The sequence below is a fragment of the Garra rufa genome, chromosome 1 (assembly GCF_049309525.1).
Source record: "Garra rufa chromosome 1, GarRuf1.0, whole genome shotgun sequence".
In the NCBI taxonomy this organism is placed as follows: Eukaryota; Metazoa; Chordata; class Actinopteri; order Cypriniformes; family Cyprinidae; genus Garra; species Garra rufa.
In genome coordinates this window covers 71,280,635-71,302,398 of record NC_133361.1, presented here as the reverse complement: position 1 = coordinate 71,302,398, position 21,764 = coordinate 71,280,635, and the positions used below count along the sequence as shown (strand labels likewise).

Genomic DNA, 21,764 nt, shown 5'->3' with positions numbered 1-21,764 from the left:
AAAAAACAACATATTCATTTATTATTTAGCTCGTATTTACCACAAGCCAAACGAGTGATGTCATGGTAACTAAACGGATAATTTAACCGAATGACATAAAAACTGTACACATGAACATATAAAACGATCATGTTCATTCATAACTTTGCGTGCAAATCAACCTTTGATGATATAATAGTAAACAAAAGCAGACAGCGTAAAGTTTAATGACGACCAACGGAGCGAAGCGGGCGTTTTCGCTCAACAACTAATTGGATATCATTATTAACGGCACCAAAAACGTAAGCTATAAGGTAATAAATATAAATAAAGTAGCTTACCTTTGATAGATGTGCTGAATAAAATGAACGAGGCACATCTTCACTGAGAGTATTTCACGCTCCGAGTCAGTATGAAAATGGCGACTTCAAACTTCCCGGGGAGACGAAACACGGAAGAGCGTTAGTGGACAAAAGAATATTGCATCCGTAGTGGTTTAGCACTACCATTGAGAATGAATGGGAAACAGTTTAGGGCTGTTTAGCAAAACTATTCTCGGCTGCCGCGCGGCAGCTCAGCTGGTAGAGCGGAGGACTGTAGATGATACATTGGCTATCCTTAAGTCGCTGGTTCGATTCCGGCTCGAAGGAGCTGGCTTTTGAATTCGGCACGTAGATGTTTCCACGATTTCTTCAGAGATTGCAGGGCAAGATATGAAAAAGTAACACATCAAGAGGCAGATCTGTCACAGTACACATTAGCCGCGTTTCCACTGTCGGGCCAAAAGCGGGCGTGCTAGTGCATGCCAGGGCCAGTCGCGTTTCCACTGTCACTTCCGGGGCCTGATCGTGCCTCGTCGGTGCTTCCTCAATGTACAACGCCAGTTTGACGGCGTCTGCAGAAACGAAGACATGATAAAATACATCGTTGCTGAACTCGCAAAGCTAAATATCCAGCGCACCACATTGCAAGTTCGAGACAAGTGAAAACATTATTTAAATGCATGTCTGATGAGTATCTATTCTTATTTAAACTTGGACAAATGCAAATAAGATCCTATAAAAATGAGATCTGATATATAAGTTGATTTACATCGTCCAAAAAAAAAAAAAACTGACCAACACACCTTGATAACATGTTAACATTTACTGTACCTGTACCTAAATAAAGGCATAAAAGATTATACTAGAAATACGACTGTGTCGTTATTTTTTGCAGATAGTATGCAACATTTTGTTTGATGTAATACCAAGTTAGGCGAAAGATTTGTGTGTAGGTCATAAAAAACAAAGCTTCTTTTCAAGTGATTTATTAATGTAATGTATTACAAATATTGCTGCTGTATAAACAACTGTTGTAGAGCACTTCTCGCATCAGAACAGACGTCACCAATATTACAAGGTGAGCGTTCAGCATCTTCATCATCGGCGTTTCTGCATTCGCTGTATCCGGCTTCCACGTCGCTGTATTGTTCATTTTCGCCTTGCAGCTAACAAAGCCTTCGGCGTAAACGCCGCCGAGCCTCCGTCTACGCATCTTGGTTTCGCTGCCTCATCTTTCACCCAGAATACAGGAAAACAGCCGCTACGGTTCTCTCTCCGTTTTATTCGTTCGATGATCACACTACGGTGGCCCACCTGACATATTTTCAATCTTCCCGCTGAAAGGGAAGGGCTTTCGTGACGTTTGATCCAAAGAGGTGTGTAACGGGCGGGCTTTAGGTTTGCGCAGCGAGGCTACTGGCTCGATAGTGGAAACGCAGCTTACTTTTGGCCTTGGTGCTTGCGACTCGAGGCCATTAGCCCCGCCCGGCACGCTCTTAGCACTGGCTCGCACTGGCCCAACAGTGGAAAAACGGCTAATGACAGGAATGGTTATATCATGAGATCTCAGGCTTAATAAAAATAACAGGTCAAGATACAAATCTATCATAGTACACCGGTGGTTTTCAATCCTGATCCTGGTGAACCCCTGCTCTGGGCTGTGTTTCCAAAAAGCATTGCAATCCTTAATACAACGTAGACGCATTGAAACCAATAGAGTTACAATCAACTTAGGGTTACGATGACTCTGAAAAACACGGCCCTGCATATTTTGTCTGTCTCCTTTTTCTGACACAACCAGATGAGTTCATGGAGCTCTCTCCTAACAAGCTAATGATCTGAATCAGTTGTGGTTAATAAGGGAGACATACAGAGCGGTAGGATTGGAAACCACTGCAGCACACAACAACAAGGACCTCTTTCACATTAGAAGTCAACAAGAAATCACATGACCCCGACGTGATTTGAACACGCAACCTTCAGATCTGGAGTCAGACGCGCTACCTTTGCGCCACGAGGTCCTGAACCCAGAGGTGATGTATTTTGCTTAACCGCCTTGACACAGAATGCAAATCGGTAAATATACGGTGCTCAAGGAACATTCTTGATTTTGGACTTCATACTCAGGAGATCAAAAACAGGTCGTCTGACCTCAAGGTGATTTGGAGCCAGACACTCTACCGTTGCACTACAAGATAGTGGAAAAATATTTAGTGTTTCATGCTTAAGCACTTTGATAAACTATGCAAATCAGCTAGTCTTTACACTCACAAAGTCAAAAACAGATGTACCCCAAGACACCACAAACCTATCTGGTGTTTCCTGCTTAAGCCACCTTTTGTCACCCTGCCTTCGATAGCTCAGCTGGTAGAGTGGAGGGAAATGAGAACTTTGAGTGGGAAAGGGTATTAATGTTGGGCACTAATAAGAAATGTAAAAATGGGAAGATAATTAATTTACTTGTGATGTTGATGAAGAGTGCTATATGGCAGAGAAGGGTGGTGAAAAAAAAGGAGAATGTTTTAATAGATGTGTGGATTGTGTTTAAGAGAAAAGTTGAAAAATATGTGGAATGTCTGTTTTATTATTTGAAACTAGAGGGAATGATGGATGTTTTTTATTCTGTTTTTACTCAAGTGGTCCTAAAGGTTTTAAATGACACGGGAATCGAACTGTCATTTTTGGAAAGATGAAACTTTTAAAAACGGCTTTTAAATTTGTAATGGAAGATGTTTGTTAACCCTTAACGGTAAGAGGTGTTTTTTAAATGGTTTGAGTTTTTATATAGGGGTGCTTTAACAAGAATTCTGTACGTATATATAAGGAATGTGATGTGAAAATGTTTTGGTTTATGAAAAACTTTTAACTTTTTTGTATTTTAATGTTTGAAATTTCTTAATAAAAAAAAGAGAGAAAAAAAAATGAAAAAAAATGGAGGACTGTAGATGATACATTGGCTATCCTTAGGTCGCTGGTTCGATTCCGGCTCGAAGGAGCTGGCTTTTGAATTCGGCACGTAGATGTTTCCATGATTTCTTCAGAGATTGCAGGGCAAGATATAAAAAAGTGACACATCAAGAGGCAGATCTGTCACAGTACACAATGACAGGAATGGTTATTACATGAGATCTCAGGCTTAATAAAAATAACAGATCAAGATACAAATCTAATACAGTACACCGGTGGTTTTCAATCCTGATCCTGGTGACCCACTGTGTTTCCCAAAAGCATTGCAATCCTTAATACAACGTAGACGCATTGAAACCAATAGAGTTACAATCAACTTAGGGTTACGATGACTCTGAAAAACGCGGCCCTGCATATTTTGTCTGTCTCCTTTTTCTGACACAACCAGATGAGTTCATGGAGCTCTCTCCTAACGAGCTAATGATCTGAATCAGGTGTGGTTAATAAGGGAGACACAGAGCGGTGGGATTGGAAACCACTGCAGCACACAACAACAAGGACCTCTTTCACATTAGAAGTCAACAAGAAATCACATGACCCCAACGTGATTTGAACACACAACCTTCTGATCTGGAGTCAGACGCACTACCGTTGCGCCACGAGGTCCTGAACTCAGTATTTTTGTATTTTTTTTAACCGCCTTGACACAGAATGCAAATCAGTAAATATACAGTGCTCAAGGAACACTCTTGATGTTGGACTTCATACTCAGGAGATCAAAAACAGATCGTCTGACCTCAAGGTGATTTGGAGCCAGACACTCTACCATTGCACTAAAAGATAGCGGAAAAAATATTTAGTGTTTCATGCTTAAGCACTTTGATAAACTATGCAAATCAGCTAGTCTTTACACTCACAAAGTCAAGAACAGATCGCTTGACCTTGTATCGAAGTCTTGTATTGCCCCGGCTGCATTTCTGAGCGTTTCTTCCCGTGTTTGTTTTCCCGTGTTTGATTCTCACTGCCAGCCCCGACCTTTCTGCCTGTGTTTTGACTACGATTTCTGCCTGCCCCTGTGTGTTTGTTTTGTTTTGTCTTATCTAATAAATGCTGCGAATGGATCCACTCGTCTCAGTCCGTCCTTGTGACAGAAGACTTCGCCACTACAAGGATCCAGCAGCTAGTATGGTGTCATCCGGTTCCAGCACGAACTCCACGGTACAGATCATGCGTCTCAAACAAGGTGAGCGGTCTGTTGAGGAGTATGCGATGGACTTCATCGAATTGGCTAATCGGTCTACTATGGATGATGTATGCCTGATGATTTTCTTCTGTGGAGGACTCTTAGAGCCATTGGCTTCACTGATGCCTATGGTCGAACCTAGCTGGACTTTACAAATTTATGTTGACATTGCTCTGCAAATAAGTGGCTCTCCTTTTACTGTGGAAAGAAGAGGACAACAATGTTCCCACAGTAAAATCCAGCTCAGAGCCACTACACAAGATGGCTCCCACGCCAGAGTCTGCACACAAGATGGCCGCCGATGTTCCTGAGTCCCCGGCCAAGAAGTCCCTCTGCTCACCTTCAACCCACCTTCGGTGCAGAGGACTTGCCGTGGGACTGCCATTCTCCATCGGTGCCCTGGCTGGAGGATCCCTCACCATCGCCTCCAGCCTCAGAGTCCTGGACTCTGCGGCTCCACCCCGGCTCTCTGCTCCCTTGTCTCCGCCGTCGGCCGTCGGTCCACCAGCTCCACCGGGCTCCATCGTCCCTCCGGCTCCGCCCTGGTCAGTCGTCGCCCCACCTTCGCCTCTGGACTCTACTCCTCCGGCTGCGCCTCGTCACTCCGTCCTACCGGCTCTGTGGACCTCCTCCCTCCCGTGGGCACAGCCTCGGTCCTCTGTCGCTCCGGCTCCGCCGCGTACCACCGGACCTCTATCTCCGATCCTCGGTGTCACCCATGACCAACGACTCTCCGGTTCCGCCTCGGGCTCCACCGGCTCCACCTCCGTCGCCCGGCCCCATGAAGGAGCCAACCCTTCCACCACCATGGCTTCACCCTCCGTCGGTGCCGCCTTAGTCTCCTGGTTCTCCACCTGCACATGGACCGGGGCCGCCATTCATGCCTCTGTGCCAGGCCCACTCCATCACTCTCCTGAACTGTCACAGGTATTTGGAGCGTCTGGAAGCCGCTCTTAGGTGGGGGGCTCTGTCACGATTGAGCCTCCGTTATCAGTACTCTTGCACCACTTGGTTTCCAGACAAATATAAAAAAATTCTTAATTCAAGAATTATTTTCTAGATGAGTAAAAAATAAAAAAATGTAATCAAAATTTTTATATTACCTTGTAGCAGTGTCAGAGTTTTGCCGCCCCATCCAATCACCTGAGCTCTTGTGAGGGCAAAGTACGACTGCAGAGCATAGCAACCCTACAGAGCAAACTGAAGAGAGGATTTTTCTCTGGTAAAACAAAATATATTCATACATTACATCTTTATACAGTCTTTTCATTATGTATCTGCATCTTGTTGTTATTGTTGTTGCTTTAACTAAATGGTTTTAATGAATTAATGAATTTCCTTTATTTAATCTATAAAGGCTGGTATTAAATCTATAATGCCTTTAATGTAAATGGATGTAGATCAGTTTCAACATGAGCTGTTAATATAGTCTATTCTTCATTCCCAAGGGCTAATAGAGTTACTCTATTTGAGTAACTACAATGTGACGACTGTATTTATAACAACAAACATAATGAATATAGAATTTTTGAATAAATTAAAAAATGTAAAAAAAAAAAAAAACATTTATTTTTTAATCATATCCTTTTCATGTTTTGATGTACTATGATTTCTGTGTAGGTCAATATCAGATTCGGAAACAAGAATGTCCCAAACAGTCTTACCTGTGAACTCTTCAACACACATCATTCAGGTTCAACCACCAACACAAGCAACAGCAGTCGAGGCTGTGACAAATGCTCCTGTGCCTGTTCATGTCACAGGAGTTTCTACTTTTCATGGACTTCAGGCATTTCTGAAAGGCCAACCAAAAGCCCCTGGGGTAAGAATATTCTCATAACCCCAGATATTTCCTTTTAAGTGTGTATGGTAGTGTGAAGTAAGAAAATTACATGAATAAATTCTACAAAAAGGAGTAGTAGACACATTAACACAATATACACTGATTTTATTGCATAATGTGACTTAGATACAAAATGAGGAAGACCAATATAAAATAAGGTTTATCATTTACAGAGAACATTTTACAGTGTACCAGTCACAAAGAGTCACAGAGAAGAATGTTTTACAAGTTGTAAACTATCAAAAAAATGTTAACTAATGGACAAAGTTGCACATCTGCAAAAATGAGCTTTCTGTGCTTGAATATTTTAGGATATTTTCGAGTACAATCATAAGTCCATACCCATAGTTGCCATAAATTTATTGTATATTTAATTTTGGTCCCCAAAATTTGAAACTGTTTTACTTTATAAGAGACTTTCTTGTTCTGTCCTGTACATTTTTCTTGTCCCTCACAGACTGTCCAGATAATGATCGGCCTGTTGACTTTACTGTTTGGGACGTCTTGACACTTAATTTAGATTCCATCACTGTCATTAGTGGTATTCCTTACTGGGGATCAATCATCGTAAGAAACAATTATATATATATATTTTTTTTTCAGTTTTTCAGTTTTTTTTTTTTTATTATTATTATTTATTATATAATATTTTTTATATTTATTATTATTAATTATTTTTATTTAAGCTACATATTCCAACAGAATATTCCATTTTGTTCTTTCTCTCTCCTCTCAGTACATTTTCGCAGGCTCACTCTGCATTGCTGCTGAAAACAAAGTTAATTCTCCCTTCGGTTTGTGTTTGGTATGTACTCAACATTTGTATTGGCATTGTAATAATATGATTCACATTTTTGTGCAATTGATATAAACAATTCTTACAGATAGGGATATTTCTGGCAAAAATGTATTAAATGAATTTAGATTAACTGAAGCACTGAGATATAAACTAATTATATAAACTAATTTTATCTCCTGAACGCAACACCCATACTTAATGAAACTTTGGACAGTTTGATATTTTATACTAAATTGCATCAAAATTGCACCTATAGATACAACCCACACTGTATCATATAATCACTTCTTAAGACACTAAAAAAAATATTTGTACTAACAGTAAAAGGGAAAAAAAAACAGTTTTCCTTTTTGAGACTGGTATATTTACTGTAATCTAAACAGTAATCAGGGAAGATTGACTGGACTTTGCATTCATGTTGTGTATTTTTCCATCTACATTAATATGATATGTTAACAAAATGCGTTAAAGGTTCGCTTGGAATGAACATTATCAGTGCTATAACTGCAGGCATTACCATTATTTTAATTCCATTTGATTTGGCTCTTGGACCATTTTACAATTACTGCTACGATACTGACTGTTACGAGTTTAGGGGAAAGTATACGGTATGTCATCAATGTTTACATTTGCATTAATGTAGTAATCACAATAAGATAAGTGTGTGGTCAGCAAGGTTAATTTAGTTTTGCTTTTTTAAATTTGTTTTATTTTAGTATAGTTTTCAAATTTGCAATAAAACTTAGTTTAGTTTTTATTAGTTTCATTAACAATTTTGTTAGTTTTAGTTTAGTTTCTATTTTGTAAACACATTTCTATTTAGTTTTTATATAGTTTAGTTTCAGTTTTAGTTTTAGTTTTTTAGAGATTAAATAGAGATCACGATTTCCTAGCAATTCTAAACTAAGCAAAATAATGTGAAACAAATATTAATTGTTTCAGTCTATAAAAAAGTGTTTAATTCATTTGAATGAATTATTAATAATTTAATACATAATATTTAAAATAGAATATATTTAATACACCAACTTTTTATATTAAATTTATGAAAAAGTGGTTTGAATGAATAAATGATTTGCTCACAAAAACATAACTGGATGAATCTGCGTTTTTGAATCAATCTCTAGTAGTCAATGACAAATACATATTTTAACAGTTGTTTCCATCTAGTGGCGAAACAAAGCAATCGACACAAACATTACTTGAAGCGCCAATTACTTTCAAAAAATGACGTGCTTTGTTTTGATCTCTACCATAGACATCACATCAGTGTTTATATCCAAACTATGACCTTTAATCAGAATATTGCTGTGATAATATTAACGACTGGGTATTTGAAAAGACTGTTTGTGAAGCGTTTTTTTTTTTTTTTTTACATAAACATGATGACCGCTCTCTCTGTCAGCGGCAGTGCAAATATAGATTTGAATGTTCCGGTAAGACTTTTCAAAGACATGAGGAATCGTTGTCATTTACAAATGATCGCGTGGGGGTTTGAATCTCTATCATTTCACGATTAAGCAGCTCCAGTATATTGGTTTGATCGCTTGTGTTACATAAAATACATCAATAAAAACTGATGCAGTAGCCTAGATTTAATTCAGGTGCTGTTCATGTCGCAGCCTTTATTTTTCCGCCCCATGGGGTGAGAACATAATGATTACGAAAACGATTATTTATTTTTGATAATTATTATTTTATTTCAGTTAGTTTTTCAATAAAAGTTGTTAGTTTCGTTTCGTTCTAGTTATTCATTTATTTTGACATTTTTATTTTATTTCAGTTTACGAAAATGTTTTTTGATCAATAGTTTTCGTCTTAGTTTTAGTTTTCGTTTACGAAAATAACCTTGGTGGTCAGTACACTTGTCGAAAGTAAATTCTTAATCTGCTCTCATCTGTCCAGTCTTTTTCTCCCCAACATCACATCTCTTACTATTACTGATCATTAATAATTTAAGAAGGCATTGATTTTATACATTAAGCAGCCAGTGTACCTATGTGAGTACTAATTGTCAATTATTTTAATATTATTTGTTGATTTTCATCTCAGATTCTCTTCTGGGGAATTGGAACTGTGTTGCTCATATTCGCCTTGCTTGAGTTTATCATCTCCATCTGTCTGTCAGCATATGCCTGTAAAGTCAGCTGCAGCTGTTGCACCCAGGTTAGTAATGCGTCAAGATGGAGGTTCACAAACTTTTTAGTGAACTGAAACCCTCTGATATGTAATGGAAATAGTTACTTATGGATGTCTTGATAATAAGCAACAAACACTAAGTTATGTTACACATATTTATTTATTAAATTCTTCACTTTCAAATGGTCAAACGTTCACGTTTTTAACATAAAATTCTTGTGCTATAAACATCTGTACACAAAAACATTGGAAATTATGTAAATGTTGATGAAGTGAACTTTAAACACATTGCGTTTCCAGATATTAAAGGGGTCATCAAGTTGATATGATTCTTTAGGGTCTCAATGAGAAGTCTGTACTATATTTTGGGTAAAATTTTGCAGTGTGAAAAACACCCATTTAACCGCGTCAAAAATCAGGCCTTTTTAGAGTGACCCATTCTTTTGCATTTGCCTTAAAAAAGGCCAAGGAGTTCTGCCTACCCAGTCCCTCTCTTCCATGGGGTGACGAGCTGTAATGTTTAGCCACGGAATTTGCTATCTAGCACATAATTAAAAAAGGTGATTTGCAAAGATGCATAAAAAACACTTATACTCACTTACTGTATGCTGTAGGTGAAGCTGTATCCCAAATGATTTACGTGAACAGATAGATTTTTGTTGATCACCGGGCACATTTTCTTCAAAAGTTAAAGCAATGTTAATCATCTCACAAGATTAACTGACTATATGGGTTATTGCTACTATTTAGTGGATTTTATGTCCCCATGAAACAAAACAAGGAATGTGATTGCACAATTACCTCAAGAGACAATATTGAATGAATTAGCATATGCAGTTAAAAACAAGAACAATGTCTAAGCCCGGTAAAGGTTTTGCCACAAACTCAATGGACTGGTTTCTCTCCTATATGATTTCACATGACCATCCTGAAACATTAGAAATGTACGTGAGCTTCTAACTTCTGATTGAAGCTATGTGTGACTTTCTCCTTTCCACAAATTTAACATAAAAAAAATTGGGCTGTCAAACCATTTAAAAACTTCTAATTACTAACACATCAGATACGGCTGAGAAATTACACCCAAAATATCATATAAAATCATTATTGTGTTAAATGAGAAAAGCATTAAATTACTCTTGCGGTACTTTAATGCAATATGCCGATTGGTCTGCACAGTGATGGTGCATCTTAAACAAGTCTAATAACTCACTGAATCATTGATTCACTCAATTAGTTCAAAATGGACGATTAATTTAGTAAAGAAACATCACTTGCAACAGTTCCGCCGTGGCTTTATTTGGAACTATTTTGTTTGCAGAATTGACCCAAACAGCTAATATTGAATTTAAAATTTAAAACAATATTAATTTATAGCTTACTGAACTATTGTATAAAATGTTACAATTGCAAGCACGCAAATATCACAAGACAGCTTTTCATCTTGACTAGAAATAGTTTCACATTTTAAATATTGTAAGTTCTTGTGAAATGAGATCTCATCACAAACCCATAAACAATAATAAATATTTTACTGTATTTACTGCATATAATCAATTTTCATGCCAATAGCTTTCACATGCATATGATTCAGGATTCATAATTGTTAGTACCTAAAAACTAAAAAGCTTTCTGAAGCACTTGATTAATTCTCATGTTCTTCAATCCTTTTTCCACATCTGATCCTCACTTTGAAATAAAGGTCACATATATTTCTAAATTAGTAATTTTGAGTATTAGTATATGCATCTCCTTCTTCTCTTAAAGGAGTAGTTCACTTCCAGAATTAAAAATTACAGATAATGTACTCACCCCATTGCCATCCAAGATGTTCATGCCTTTCTTTCTTCAATTTTAAAGAAATTATGTTTTTTGAGAAAAACATTTCAGGAATTATCTCTATACTGGACTTCAATGGTGCCCGTGAGTTTGAACGTCCAAACTGCAGTTTCACTGCAGCTTCAAAAGGCTTCAACACAACACAAGCACTGTTTTTTGGGAGAAAAACTCCCATCTCATTTTCTTCTTCAACTTCAAATTTCTCCTACATCACTGTTTTACCTTTTTTGTAAAGGGTGCTTGACCTTTGCATGTTCAATTTGCAAACACAGGGTCGGTACTTCTACTGCAATGTAGGATGATTTTGAAGTTAGAGGGGAAAATGAAAAGGCAGTTTTTCGACATTCCCTACCTGTATTGACCCACATTACACAGAGTACGCATATGCAATATGAGCATTCAACGTTAAAAAGTATATACATTTATTTTATTTTTTTAAAGGATGGATCATTTCGCTAGATAAGACCCTTACTCCTCGGCTGTGATTGTTTAGATCTCTTTGAAGCTGCATTTAAACTGCATTTTGGATGTACAAACTCACAGGAACCATTGAAGTCCATAATTCCTTAAATGTTTTTAAATTTCTTTACGCCTGAAGAAAAAAAAAAGGCTTACTTTAAATTATATAAAATTCAATTTATAATGATAAATTTACTCATGTATAAAACAATTAATTAGTTTGTCACTCAAACTCCACTCCACCCTGTTACATTGGTGCTACTTGTCCTTTAAAATCTTTGAAGTCATAATACCCTGAAATCACAAGACTTGCTGGACATAATTTCCTTGGAAAACAGGCATCTTCAAGAGCTAAGAATATATTAGTCTTTAGCTTTTCTCTCTAATGCTCATTTTAGTCAAGTCATTCTGAACAAAATTTTTTTTGATTAAACAAATTATATATTAAAGTTTTCCAAAATGTCATGTTTGACCTAATGATGGAGGCTTGAGTAATTAATGCGCAGAGATTGAAGTGATGTGAATTACCTGAGTCAGTGCATTTCTCAAAAGCATTTAGCAGCAGCAGTGTCTCTACTAATAGCAAAAGCTGTAATACTGGAACTGTATGCCAATGTTGTTGCACTTTTATGGGATTTTACAATAATTAGAAATAAAATGCTATATGTGCATTTCTCCAAAGGTGCCGTATGTTCCACAAGTTTCACCTCCACTGTCCTGTGACTTTAGGCGCTGCCATTACCATGATCTTGACCATTCAGAGGTAAGAGAAGTTTATAAAGTAAAATGGTATACAAAAAAATGGATATGTGTATAGCAATATATAATAGGAGCAGTACTTTTCGGATATTATTAAGTAAATAAGCAATCAATAAGTAAACTAGCTGATCATATAGCTTTTTTTCTTATAGATACCTGTGATCAGCAACCCTTCCGTGCATCAGCATCCTGCAGACAATCCTCCACAATACAGTTGATTATTGTTTGATCCTGCTGTTTTGTGTTGCTTTCATGGGACACATGGACTTGGACTTCCCAATGATTACCAGACCCTCACTATTTGCATGTCATTACCAAAAAAGGACTAAATAAGCAAAGACTTTACTTGATCAGATTACAAACTTTACAAATTGTTTAAAGTCACATGTGTTTAAACAATGACTATTCAAAACACTAATAGATACTATTTCCTGATTTTCTCTCAAGTCATGTTTGGTTGCTTAATACTGTATAATCTGTCAGAATAAAGAATGTAAAAAATGCTTATTGGCTTGTTTTTTCGCACTGTTTTTTCATACTGTGTGCTTATTGTTTTTTTACATTTTGTATGTCAACCTCATCTAGCACACCTGATTCATCAGATTTTTAGTAGAGACTGCAAGAACTAAATTGGGTGTGTCTGGAAAGGTGGACATACAAAATGTGCAGGGCTGGGGGTCCTCCAGGACAGGTTTGAAAACCCCTGCCCTAGGGGACACTTTGGGAAACAAAATACCTACTATACCATGCCCTGGTCCATGCTTATCAACCTGGTGAGAGAGCACAAAAAAATAGTGGCAAACATACAATGATTAAAGGGAGTGGAGTGGAGGCATCGCTACATAAAAAAAAGTCAACCTCAGGGGGCCTCTTACTTAAAGCCCTAAAATGGAAAGAAAACCTAACCCTGCTACCAAAAACATAGGTAGGAATACTTCAAGGGGGGAATCTTATCAAAGAAAACCAGCCTCGACTGATACATCTTTGACAAAAACTTCATGAATAGGGAGCCTGAAAGAGACCTATAGCCTTACGTGGACTGTCTACTGAAAACCTCCTAGATGAAGGAAACAGCCCAATCAAGAACAACCCATTCATGTGAACTATCCTCAGATAGCTACATACCTCTGACAAGACTGCTATATAGGTGGGCCATCTACTTAAAACCCTCTAATACAGGGAAGACAGTCCAACCCATTTCAACCCGTGGGCAGTTCGTTTTGCCTCTGACCTTATTGAATATGCATTTATAGGAGTTTTCCTTTAAGATACAAATATGTCAGGATTGTGGTCTGTTTTGGAGTGTTATGTATTTCCTAATGTATTTCCCCCTGTTTTACCATTGATTTGGTTTGTTCCTTTGTCTTCCCCTTTGGTTCATTGTTTATTTGGTTTAGCCTTGCCCGCATTTGGACTTTCCACTTGTTATCCTGGATTGTGAACACCTGTCTTGTTTAGTGACTACTCCCCTTTGAGTATGTTTAAATAGTCCATTGTTCCTGTTTCCTGTTGTCCGGTATTAACCTTTTGAGCAGTACAGTCCCACATATGGGATTTAGAACGTTCTGACGTCACGCAACTGCCAAATTCTAAATTTCAAATCGGCCTCTGCGCAAACACAGGGAGAGGCGAGAGTGATAAAGGCTGTCATTCGTATTCGCACAACTAGCTACTCAAACAGTGTTTATAGGCACTTGATATGTTTATTTTATGTCATAAACACATTGTCACAGAAGAACCAGACACAAGATTACAGAGCAAATAACCACAATAATGTAAATATATGAATGAAACACGTGCAGCCGTTCATAGGCTGATGAGCGGCTATCCTTTACGTTCACTGAAACTGTGTTTGCAGGCTCATGATGTGCTTATTTTATGTCACAAACCCAAACACATCTAAGAAGCAATAATTACAACAATAATTCTTTGGGCATATAAGCACAATAATGCCAAAGTATGAAACACAGGCATCCTATGCGGGTAGCCGTGTTTGTTTTGATGAGCGGCTGTCATTTACGTTCACTCAAACAGTGTCATGTTGTGCTTAAATTATATCTATAACACTCATTATAACACTCAGGCTGTCTAAGAAGCACCATAAAATAAGGTTTATATGGCATATAACCACAATAATGCCAATTTATGAAACAAACACGGGCATCCTTTGCACGCAGCATGTTTGTTTTCATAGGCTAATGAGCGGCTGTTCACGATGTGCTTATATTATGTCACAAACATTCAGATTGTCACAGAAGTCCCACAACAAAACATTTTTGGGCATATAAGCACAATATATCAATGAAACACTGTCACACGATGTGTCACATTGCTATAGTTTAGGCTATTGTTGACATATTACTATACTATAACAAAAATGGCTTCCTTGACAGCTGATGGCATCACTATGCATTATGACAGAGTTCGCGGGGATGTTTTTTTGCAGGAATGATTGGCGGGCTTGTGACAGGTCTACCCTCAGTGCTGACCACATTACTTCAGAGTAAAAATGGAAAAAAAACTAACTTGTGATGAGATTTTGGAAATTCTCTTCCACTCGGACGCTGAATCTGGCAGTGACAGTGACAGACAGCTCTTAGACAGTGATGAAGAAGCTCACCTCCCGGAAAACCTTACAGACTGTGATCGTTCTGAGGCGATGGCAATCCCTGATAATGCCAGCCCTGCCAGTGAGGGCGCTGTTGTGGGGGACTTTTTTCCAACCTGGACATTAGATCCATTCTCTTCACCAGACCTGGACTTTGACAACACTGCCACAGGTGTTCAAGGTAGTGTGACAAATCCTATGTAGAATGCAGAATGTTTCAGACTGTTTATGAATGAGCAACTTGTGGAGCAATTGGTATTGGAGACTAACAGGTATGTTAAAAGAGACGGCTAAGTGGTCAGAAACAACTGAAATTTACACATTTCTGGCAGCAGTCATTCTTATGGGCCTGGTAAGAAAAAGATCCTTGAAAGATTAGTGGACCACTGATCCAGTAATACAGACGCCATTTTTCTCCACTCTCTTCTCTCTGGATCGCTTCCAACTGCTACTAAGGACCCGCCACTTTGCTAACAATGCCACAGCAAACCTCAGTGAATAAAATTAGAAGTGTTTTCACCTCTCTGATGACTACTTTTGGGAAGATGTTCGTTCCTCACAGGGACTTGTGCATTGACAAGTCACTGCTGCTGTGGAAAGGCCGGCTTAGATTTCGGCAGTACATTCTATCAAAGAGGAAGAGGTTAGGGATCAAGGTCTTCATGCTGTGCGATGGTCTGACTGGGTACGTCCTCAATAGCCGCTTTTCCACTGTCGGGCCAGTGCGAGCCAGTGCTAAGAGCATGCCAGCGGGGCCAATGGCCTCGAGTCACAAGCACCAAGACCAAAAGTAAGCTGCGTTTTCCACTATCGAACGCTGTGCAAACCTAAAGCCTTCCCTTTACACACCTCCTTGGATCAAATGTCACAAAACCCCTCCCCTTTCAGCAGGAAGATTGAACGTAAGTCAGGTAGGCCACCATAGTGCGATCATCGAACGAACAAAATGGAGAGAACCGAAGCGGCTGTTTGTTTGCTCCTTTTGGTGTTTTCTTGGTGGAAGATGAAGCAGCAAAACCAAGATGCGAAGATGGAGGCTCAGCAGCATTTACACTGAAAGCTTATGTTAGCTGCAATGCGAAAAAGAACAATACAGCGACGTGGAAGCCGGATACAGCGAATGCAGAAACGCAGACAATGGATGGAAATGGTAAATACTGATACAGAGTTTGTAATGTAATGTTATGCTTAAGCTGTTTAAAGCTATCAGATGTTTTGCTAGCATTACATCACATAATTCCATAAGTAATGTTAGACATTAATTGAATTAAGATAGTACATCTGTTTATAAATACATGTTTATATACATGCATGACAGACCGATACTACCACCACCACCATGTTTCACAGATGGGATAAGATTCTTAAGCTGGAATGCAGTGTGTTCTTTTCTCCGTACATAATACCATCTCCAATAAGTTCTATTTTGGTTTCACCCATCGTTTAAACCTTTCTCCAATTGTCCTCTGGCTTGTCCACATGATCTTTAGCAAGCAATTTTCTTTTTGGAGAACAATGACTTTCTCAATAAATAAATGACAAATTCATGTTTGATTGGGTTCTCTTTGTCTACTTTAAGGACTTAAAAGAAAATCTGATAATGTTCTAGGTCATATTTATAGTGTTTTTCATTAAACAAATTGTTGCAAACTGAAAATGAAGGTTTCTAATTTATATTTAGGAGTAGCATACTGTATATATAAAGTGAATTAACTAGTTTAGGTGTGTCTAATTGAGGTTGGAGCTTAACACTGCAGGGCACATGACTAAGGCTGCATTCAAAATCACATACTTCCATACTATTTAGTAGGCAAAAAGCAGTAGGCGAAGGAAAAGTATGCATGAAATCTCAAAAGCCACAAAAGAGTAGGCGAGATTTACCTGAATGGAACACTATTTCTCGATAGATTTAGGCGTACGTATACTTAAGTATCGTTCGAATATGCCTACTTACCTACTATATAGTAGGCAAAATAGGTACGTGAGAAGAGTAGTATGTCTGAAACCCACAGTATTCATAAAAGAGTAGGTGAGAGTTCCCGGATGACCTACTGCGTCTGGCCCAGACTCCAAAGTGCCTATCGAGGAATACTTTTCTATCCCATAATGCCATGGGAGAGGATACGTGAACCAAGAAGAAGAGAGGATTGCGTCTAGTTTGCTGCGAACGGCCATAATAAAAAGAAGAAGAAAAAGAAGAAAAGAATACGTCATAATCGAACATGGCAGAGAAGAGTCAGGAGGATGTTTTCAAATGTGAGTAAAACAGGGTTTCCTGTGTTAAAATTGCATTTTTGTAAAAACGTGCATCATGTTGTTAAAACGTGATAGTCGCTGGGGAGCTCCAGTAAGCACATCATTTATGCGTCTACAAAGTGGATTGCTGCCATCGTAAATTTAATTATTCCCACTTCTAAAATCATGATTGCAAGCTTATTAATGTGCAGTTGTAACTAGAAAATGTATGTACGTACGTTAATTCAAATGGCTTGTGACTTTAGCACTTTATATGTTCTAAATCGTATACACAGTTAAAAACATTTACTAAAGGTTTATCTAATATCTGACAGAAACAAATTTGCTTAAGAGAACATCACAACATTAAACAGACCTCTGTGATATGTGTGTGTTATTAACGTTACCTATGTAGTAGAATTCACTGTTGTCAACACTGCCAATATAAATATTTCTGTAATGCAAATAAATTCAAAGTTATCAATAAGCTATCAAATGTATTTGTCTATTAGTACTGTTGATAAATTGAGTAGCAAATGTTATTGGATAAAACACTTCAGCAACTGCCTTAAAATTTAAATGTGCAAGTGGTTCACTGGCTTGTAATCATAGGAGAACCATTTTAGTGCAATATAGCACCTCAACCAACCCAAAAAAACACAGAAGGACTTTTTTCCTGTGTGTAGTGTTGAAAACATAAGTCACAGAACTTGTAACAATCTTGTTTGTATCTTACAGTTCCTTGCAGTTCTTACAGTTACTTGCAGTTCGCTACCCAATAAAAACAGCATATACACAAAACAACACTTTTCTGATTCTTGATTTGTGTGCAGAGCTTTTGTCATGGAGCAGGGCCTGCAAGACCAGGTGGCAGCGGCCTTTGAAAAAAAAAAAAAAAAAAAGGAAAACTTGAAACAAAAATATAAAGTAAGATCATGTTGTTTCTAATACAAAACATTGTGCTGGTAAAATGATTGCTTTTGTTTGTGCAATTTTGTAGGATCTCAAATGTCCGGCAACAGGTGTGAGCACTGAGGATGGAGAGCCCACAACAGCATCTTGGAAATGGTACAGTGCTATGGATGAGACAATTGAGGGCAGACCCTCCATCACTCCACCTGCCCTTATTGGCTCATCTAGCCCGGATGTTGCTGTGGCCCCTACATGCTCAGTGAGTCAGCACTCTTCAAGAAAAAGAACTTGCAAATCTTTAGAAGACGTAATCAAGGAGATGGAGGAGAGGGAATCTGCGAGAGAGCAGGAAGCAGTGGAAAGGGAGGAGAAGAGATGGAGAGAAAAGGAGGAGAGACGAAAAAGAGAGAGACAAGAGCGGGAGGAGAGACGGCAAGCTGAGGACCGAGAAAGAGAAGAAAGGTGGCGCCGGGAAGCAAATAAAAGGGAGGGAAGATCGCTTAACCTGCTTGAGTTGATTGCGAAAAAATAAGTTGAATAAATGTGTATATATGTATTTAAACATTTGGATTTTTGTGAACAGAAATGTATTTTTAATGAGAATGTAATTGCACACACACACACACACACATACAGTAATGCCAGACAGTGAAATGACCAAATTATTTTTTACAGAGCTCTGAGGTCCCAAGTAGCTCTTGGTGTGAGTTAGAGGGTCTAAAGCACAGCATGAGGTTTCTGACTAAACAACATTTGCAGGTGTCAGCCCTCTTCAAAGACAGAAATCAGCAGGTAAAGACATGCCTATGAACACACAAAAAATCTTGCTGCTGACTATATTAACAACTAAAATCAAATATATATTTTTTTTCTGTTGTGTTCCATGTTTTAGGTTGCCAAGTGGGTTATTAACCACCTCTACTGGACTGCTGCTTACACCCACAGACATGACACTCCAGTGTTTCCCTGCTGTGAACATCCACCTCGAGGGGGAAGCAAGGAACAAGGAGTGGCTGGAACTAGATACAAGTATTGTGTTCATTATGTGGCTGAAAATGAACAAGATGTGATACAAATCCCACCTCATTTTGATCATACAGTCAGGGCTCATCTTAAAAACAGAATGTGTGTTAATGCAGGATCAAATGTAGCAGTTAAACTGGAGAGTGTAACTACTAGACCTGCGCTGGTAAAGAATTAGCAGTTGTCTCCACAGCATCAGACCTTTTCACTGGAAGCATTTCACTCCCTCATCCTGCACTTTGCACCAAAGCACACTGGGCTCTCCTTCCTTGGGAAGTACAGTTATGTGATGGTGAAAAAACTAAGTACTTTCTGAAAATAATGCAATCTAACACAGCAGCCTTACTTTCTTGAATTGCGCAGTAAGTAAAGCTGCGCAAAGATTGTTAATGTTTGAACAACAGCATCACATACCGCTCTCAAAAATGATAAAAGTTGAATCATCACCACTGGAAACAGCTTGAAAAAAAGCATTATAACCTTCATGACAATAGTTTATTGCTGAACTGTATTATCTTTGTGTACCCTATTAATGGGGACTAGAAATTAGATATTAAATAGAGAGGGGGGAACATTGCCTTAACTCTGTATACAAGACATCTTTTTTTTATCAATAAATTGGTTTTGAACAGTCTTGCTGGGTTTATTCATACAACTTGTAATGGGTACAAATGATACTTTTTCTACAGACTTCTCTTGGCAGCCCTGCATTTCAGCCACAATGGCAGCAGAGACGATGCTCGAACCAGTGATGGTGAGGTGTGTTATGCGGTTCACTACCCAAGGTTCAACAAAGGTGGCTGAGTAGTACGTCCTGTTAAGGAAAAGCCATCATATCGTACTTTAAAGTACAATCTAGTTCCTACATTATTTATCTATGCAGTGACTCATGGGGGTCTCTATCCTGCAATATGCACTTTAAAATATATATCCATAACAAACTTGTTTTCTAGCATCATACATTTAATGTTTTTAAAACATGCCAGTGAAATTAATTGCATTCACTTGGTATCCAAGTTGGAGCTGTAAATCTTTGCCCGAACCCGACGGAACCCGACGGGTTCGGTCGGGTTCGGTCTTAATTTTTAGCATTCTGCACGGGCTCGGGCCGGGCTCGGGCTTGCGCGGTAAATGAGTGGTCAGGTGATGCGTTTCATCACTCGCTACATTGAAACGGCTGTCATGGAAAATGAAACGAATGTTTTTAGCTGGCGGAACATCAACAAACCATCCTACCCAAAACTTGCAAAATTAGCCAGATCAGTACTAAGCATCCCGGCCAGTAGCAGCAGCAGTGAAAGGGTGTTTTAGAGCTGCTGGACGCACCATCAGTGAGCGGAGGACCGCGCTGAAGCCATCTACAGTGGATTCAATAATTTTGCTCCACACAAACATATCCTAATATTAGTGAGTAAAGGTTTTTTTAATGTATAACTAAATATCAATTGAGTCTTACATGCGTAAAGTAAACAGAGTAGGCTATATAGGCTAATGTTGGCATTATTATTTTATTATTTCAACTGATGTTCACCGTCGCATTGAGACCGGTATGTGGAGAGAAGTGGCGAAGCAAATACGGCGGAGCCTTTGTATTAATTTCGTTATTGACACCTAATATCTTAATTTAGAATGTATATTAATTTATTTTGTTAAGAAAGACTCATTTTTATTGGCGCGTTGGCCTTATATTCCTATATTTGATTGTGGAGAGAGGCGGCCGCATTCGTTTGTTTTAGACAAGTCCCTCTTTTGTTTGTCTAATCTCAATGTTATATAACTTTTTGTTTTATGTCGTTAGTCCCAAATACTTAGAATTTATCTTGACTTAATTTGTTAAGAAATACTCTTTTTTAATAGGCCCGTAGCAGGTCTATTTAGGCTATATTGTAGGTTATGCCTAAGCCTATTTGAGCGCGAGATGTAGTACTGAGATGGTACAATGTTAGAGGACTTATTTCATTTCTTTGTTATAACTTCCTAGTGGCCTATAGCCTAGTCATTAATAATTTATCTTTAAAAATGTATAAATGACTCATTCTTGACAAAAGGCAAAAGTGCTGTGTGCGTGCGCACATTTCAATGATGTCGGGCTGTAAACGGGTTCGGGCTTTTAAAAAGCGGTCAGTCTCGGGCTTGGCTCGGGCTCGGGCTGATTTCGGTCGGGCTCGGGCCTTGTCGGGCCTAACTTTTAAGGCCCGATTACAGCTCTAATCCAAGTCATTATTTAGGCCCTTGTTAATAGAGGGCTAAAAAAATCAGCATTGCTTGATCAACAGGACCACAGTTCAGGACATTTTTTGTTATACTGTCTCAACCGCTCTGTCTTTCTCCCTTACTGAGTGTTGGAAGCTGTTGGTGGAGAAACTGAAGGCCCTTGGGTACTTTCCCCTCCTGTTGTGGGAAAAGTACAGGCCACAAAATAAAAAGTGGACGGCCCAGCTCCAGTGCCCATTTGAGCTGCCAGTGGTAGCACATGTGGTCCTGGAGAAGATATGTAACGTTAGGCGAGCTCGCTTCCGTTCAAATCGCATATGGAATCAAATAGCCACCAAGCCAGGATGCGCGGACGTAGCGAGCAGCTTTCCATATCAAAAGAGGCTTAATTATAATTTTAAGAGGTCTTACATTTGGGTACAGAAAGACGAGAATCGCGATAGGGCTGGATAAAACTAAAAGGCAATGATGTCATTGAATAA

The 21,764-nt window shown here is 38.6% G+C and overlaps 1 protein-coding gene, 2 non-coding genes and 1 pseudogene across 3 annotated transcripts; 2 read left to right on the top strand and 2 right to left on the bottom strand.

Annotated features, from left to right (window-relative positions):
* The window catches only part of LOC141338782 (uncharacterized), a 551,053-nt pseudogene that overhangs the window by 483,319 nt on the left and 45,970 nt on the right, over window positions 1-21,764 (top strand).
* trnaw-cca (transfer RNA tryptophan (anticodon CCA)) lies at window positions 2,252-2,323 on the bottom strand. Its single transcript has one exon. It is a non-coding gene; the product is annotated as a tRNA-Trp (tRNA).
* Window positions 3,804-3,875, bottom strand: trnaw-cca (transfer RNA tryptophan (anticodon CCA)). Its single transcript has one exon. It is a non-coding gene; the product is annotated as a tRNA-Trp (tRNA).
* LOC141342484 (uncharacterized) lies at window positions 5,260-12,793 on the top strand. The gene is made up of 8 exons (XM_073846944.1): window positions 5,260-5,379; window positions 5,563-5,616; window positions 6,073-6,274; window positions 6,753-6,862; window positions 7,032-7,100; window positions 9,147-9,260; window positions 12,214-12,294; window positions 12,443-12,793. The coding sequence occupies exons 1-8, from the start codon at window positions 5,260-5,262 to the stop codon at window positions 12,506-12,508; spliced, it is 816 nt and encodes a 271-aa protein (XP_073703045.1). The 3' UTR covers window positions 12,509-12,793.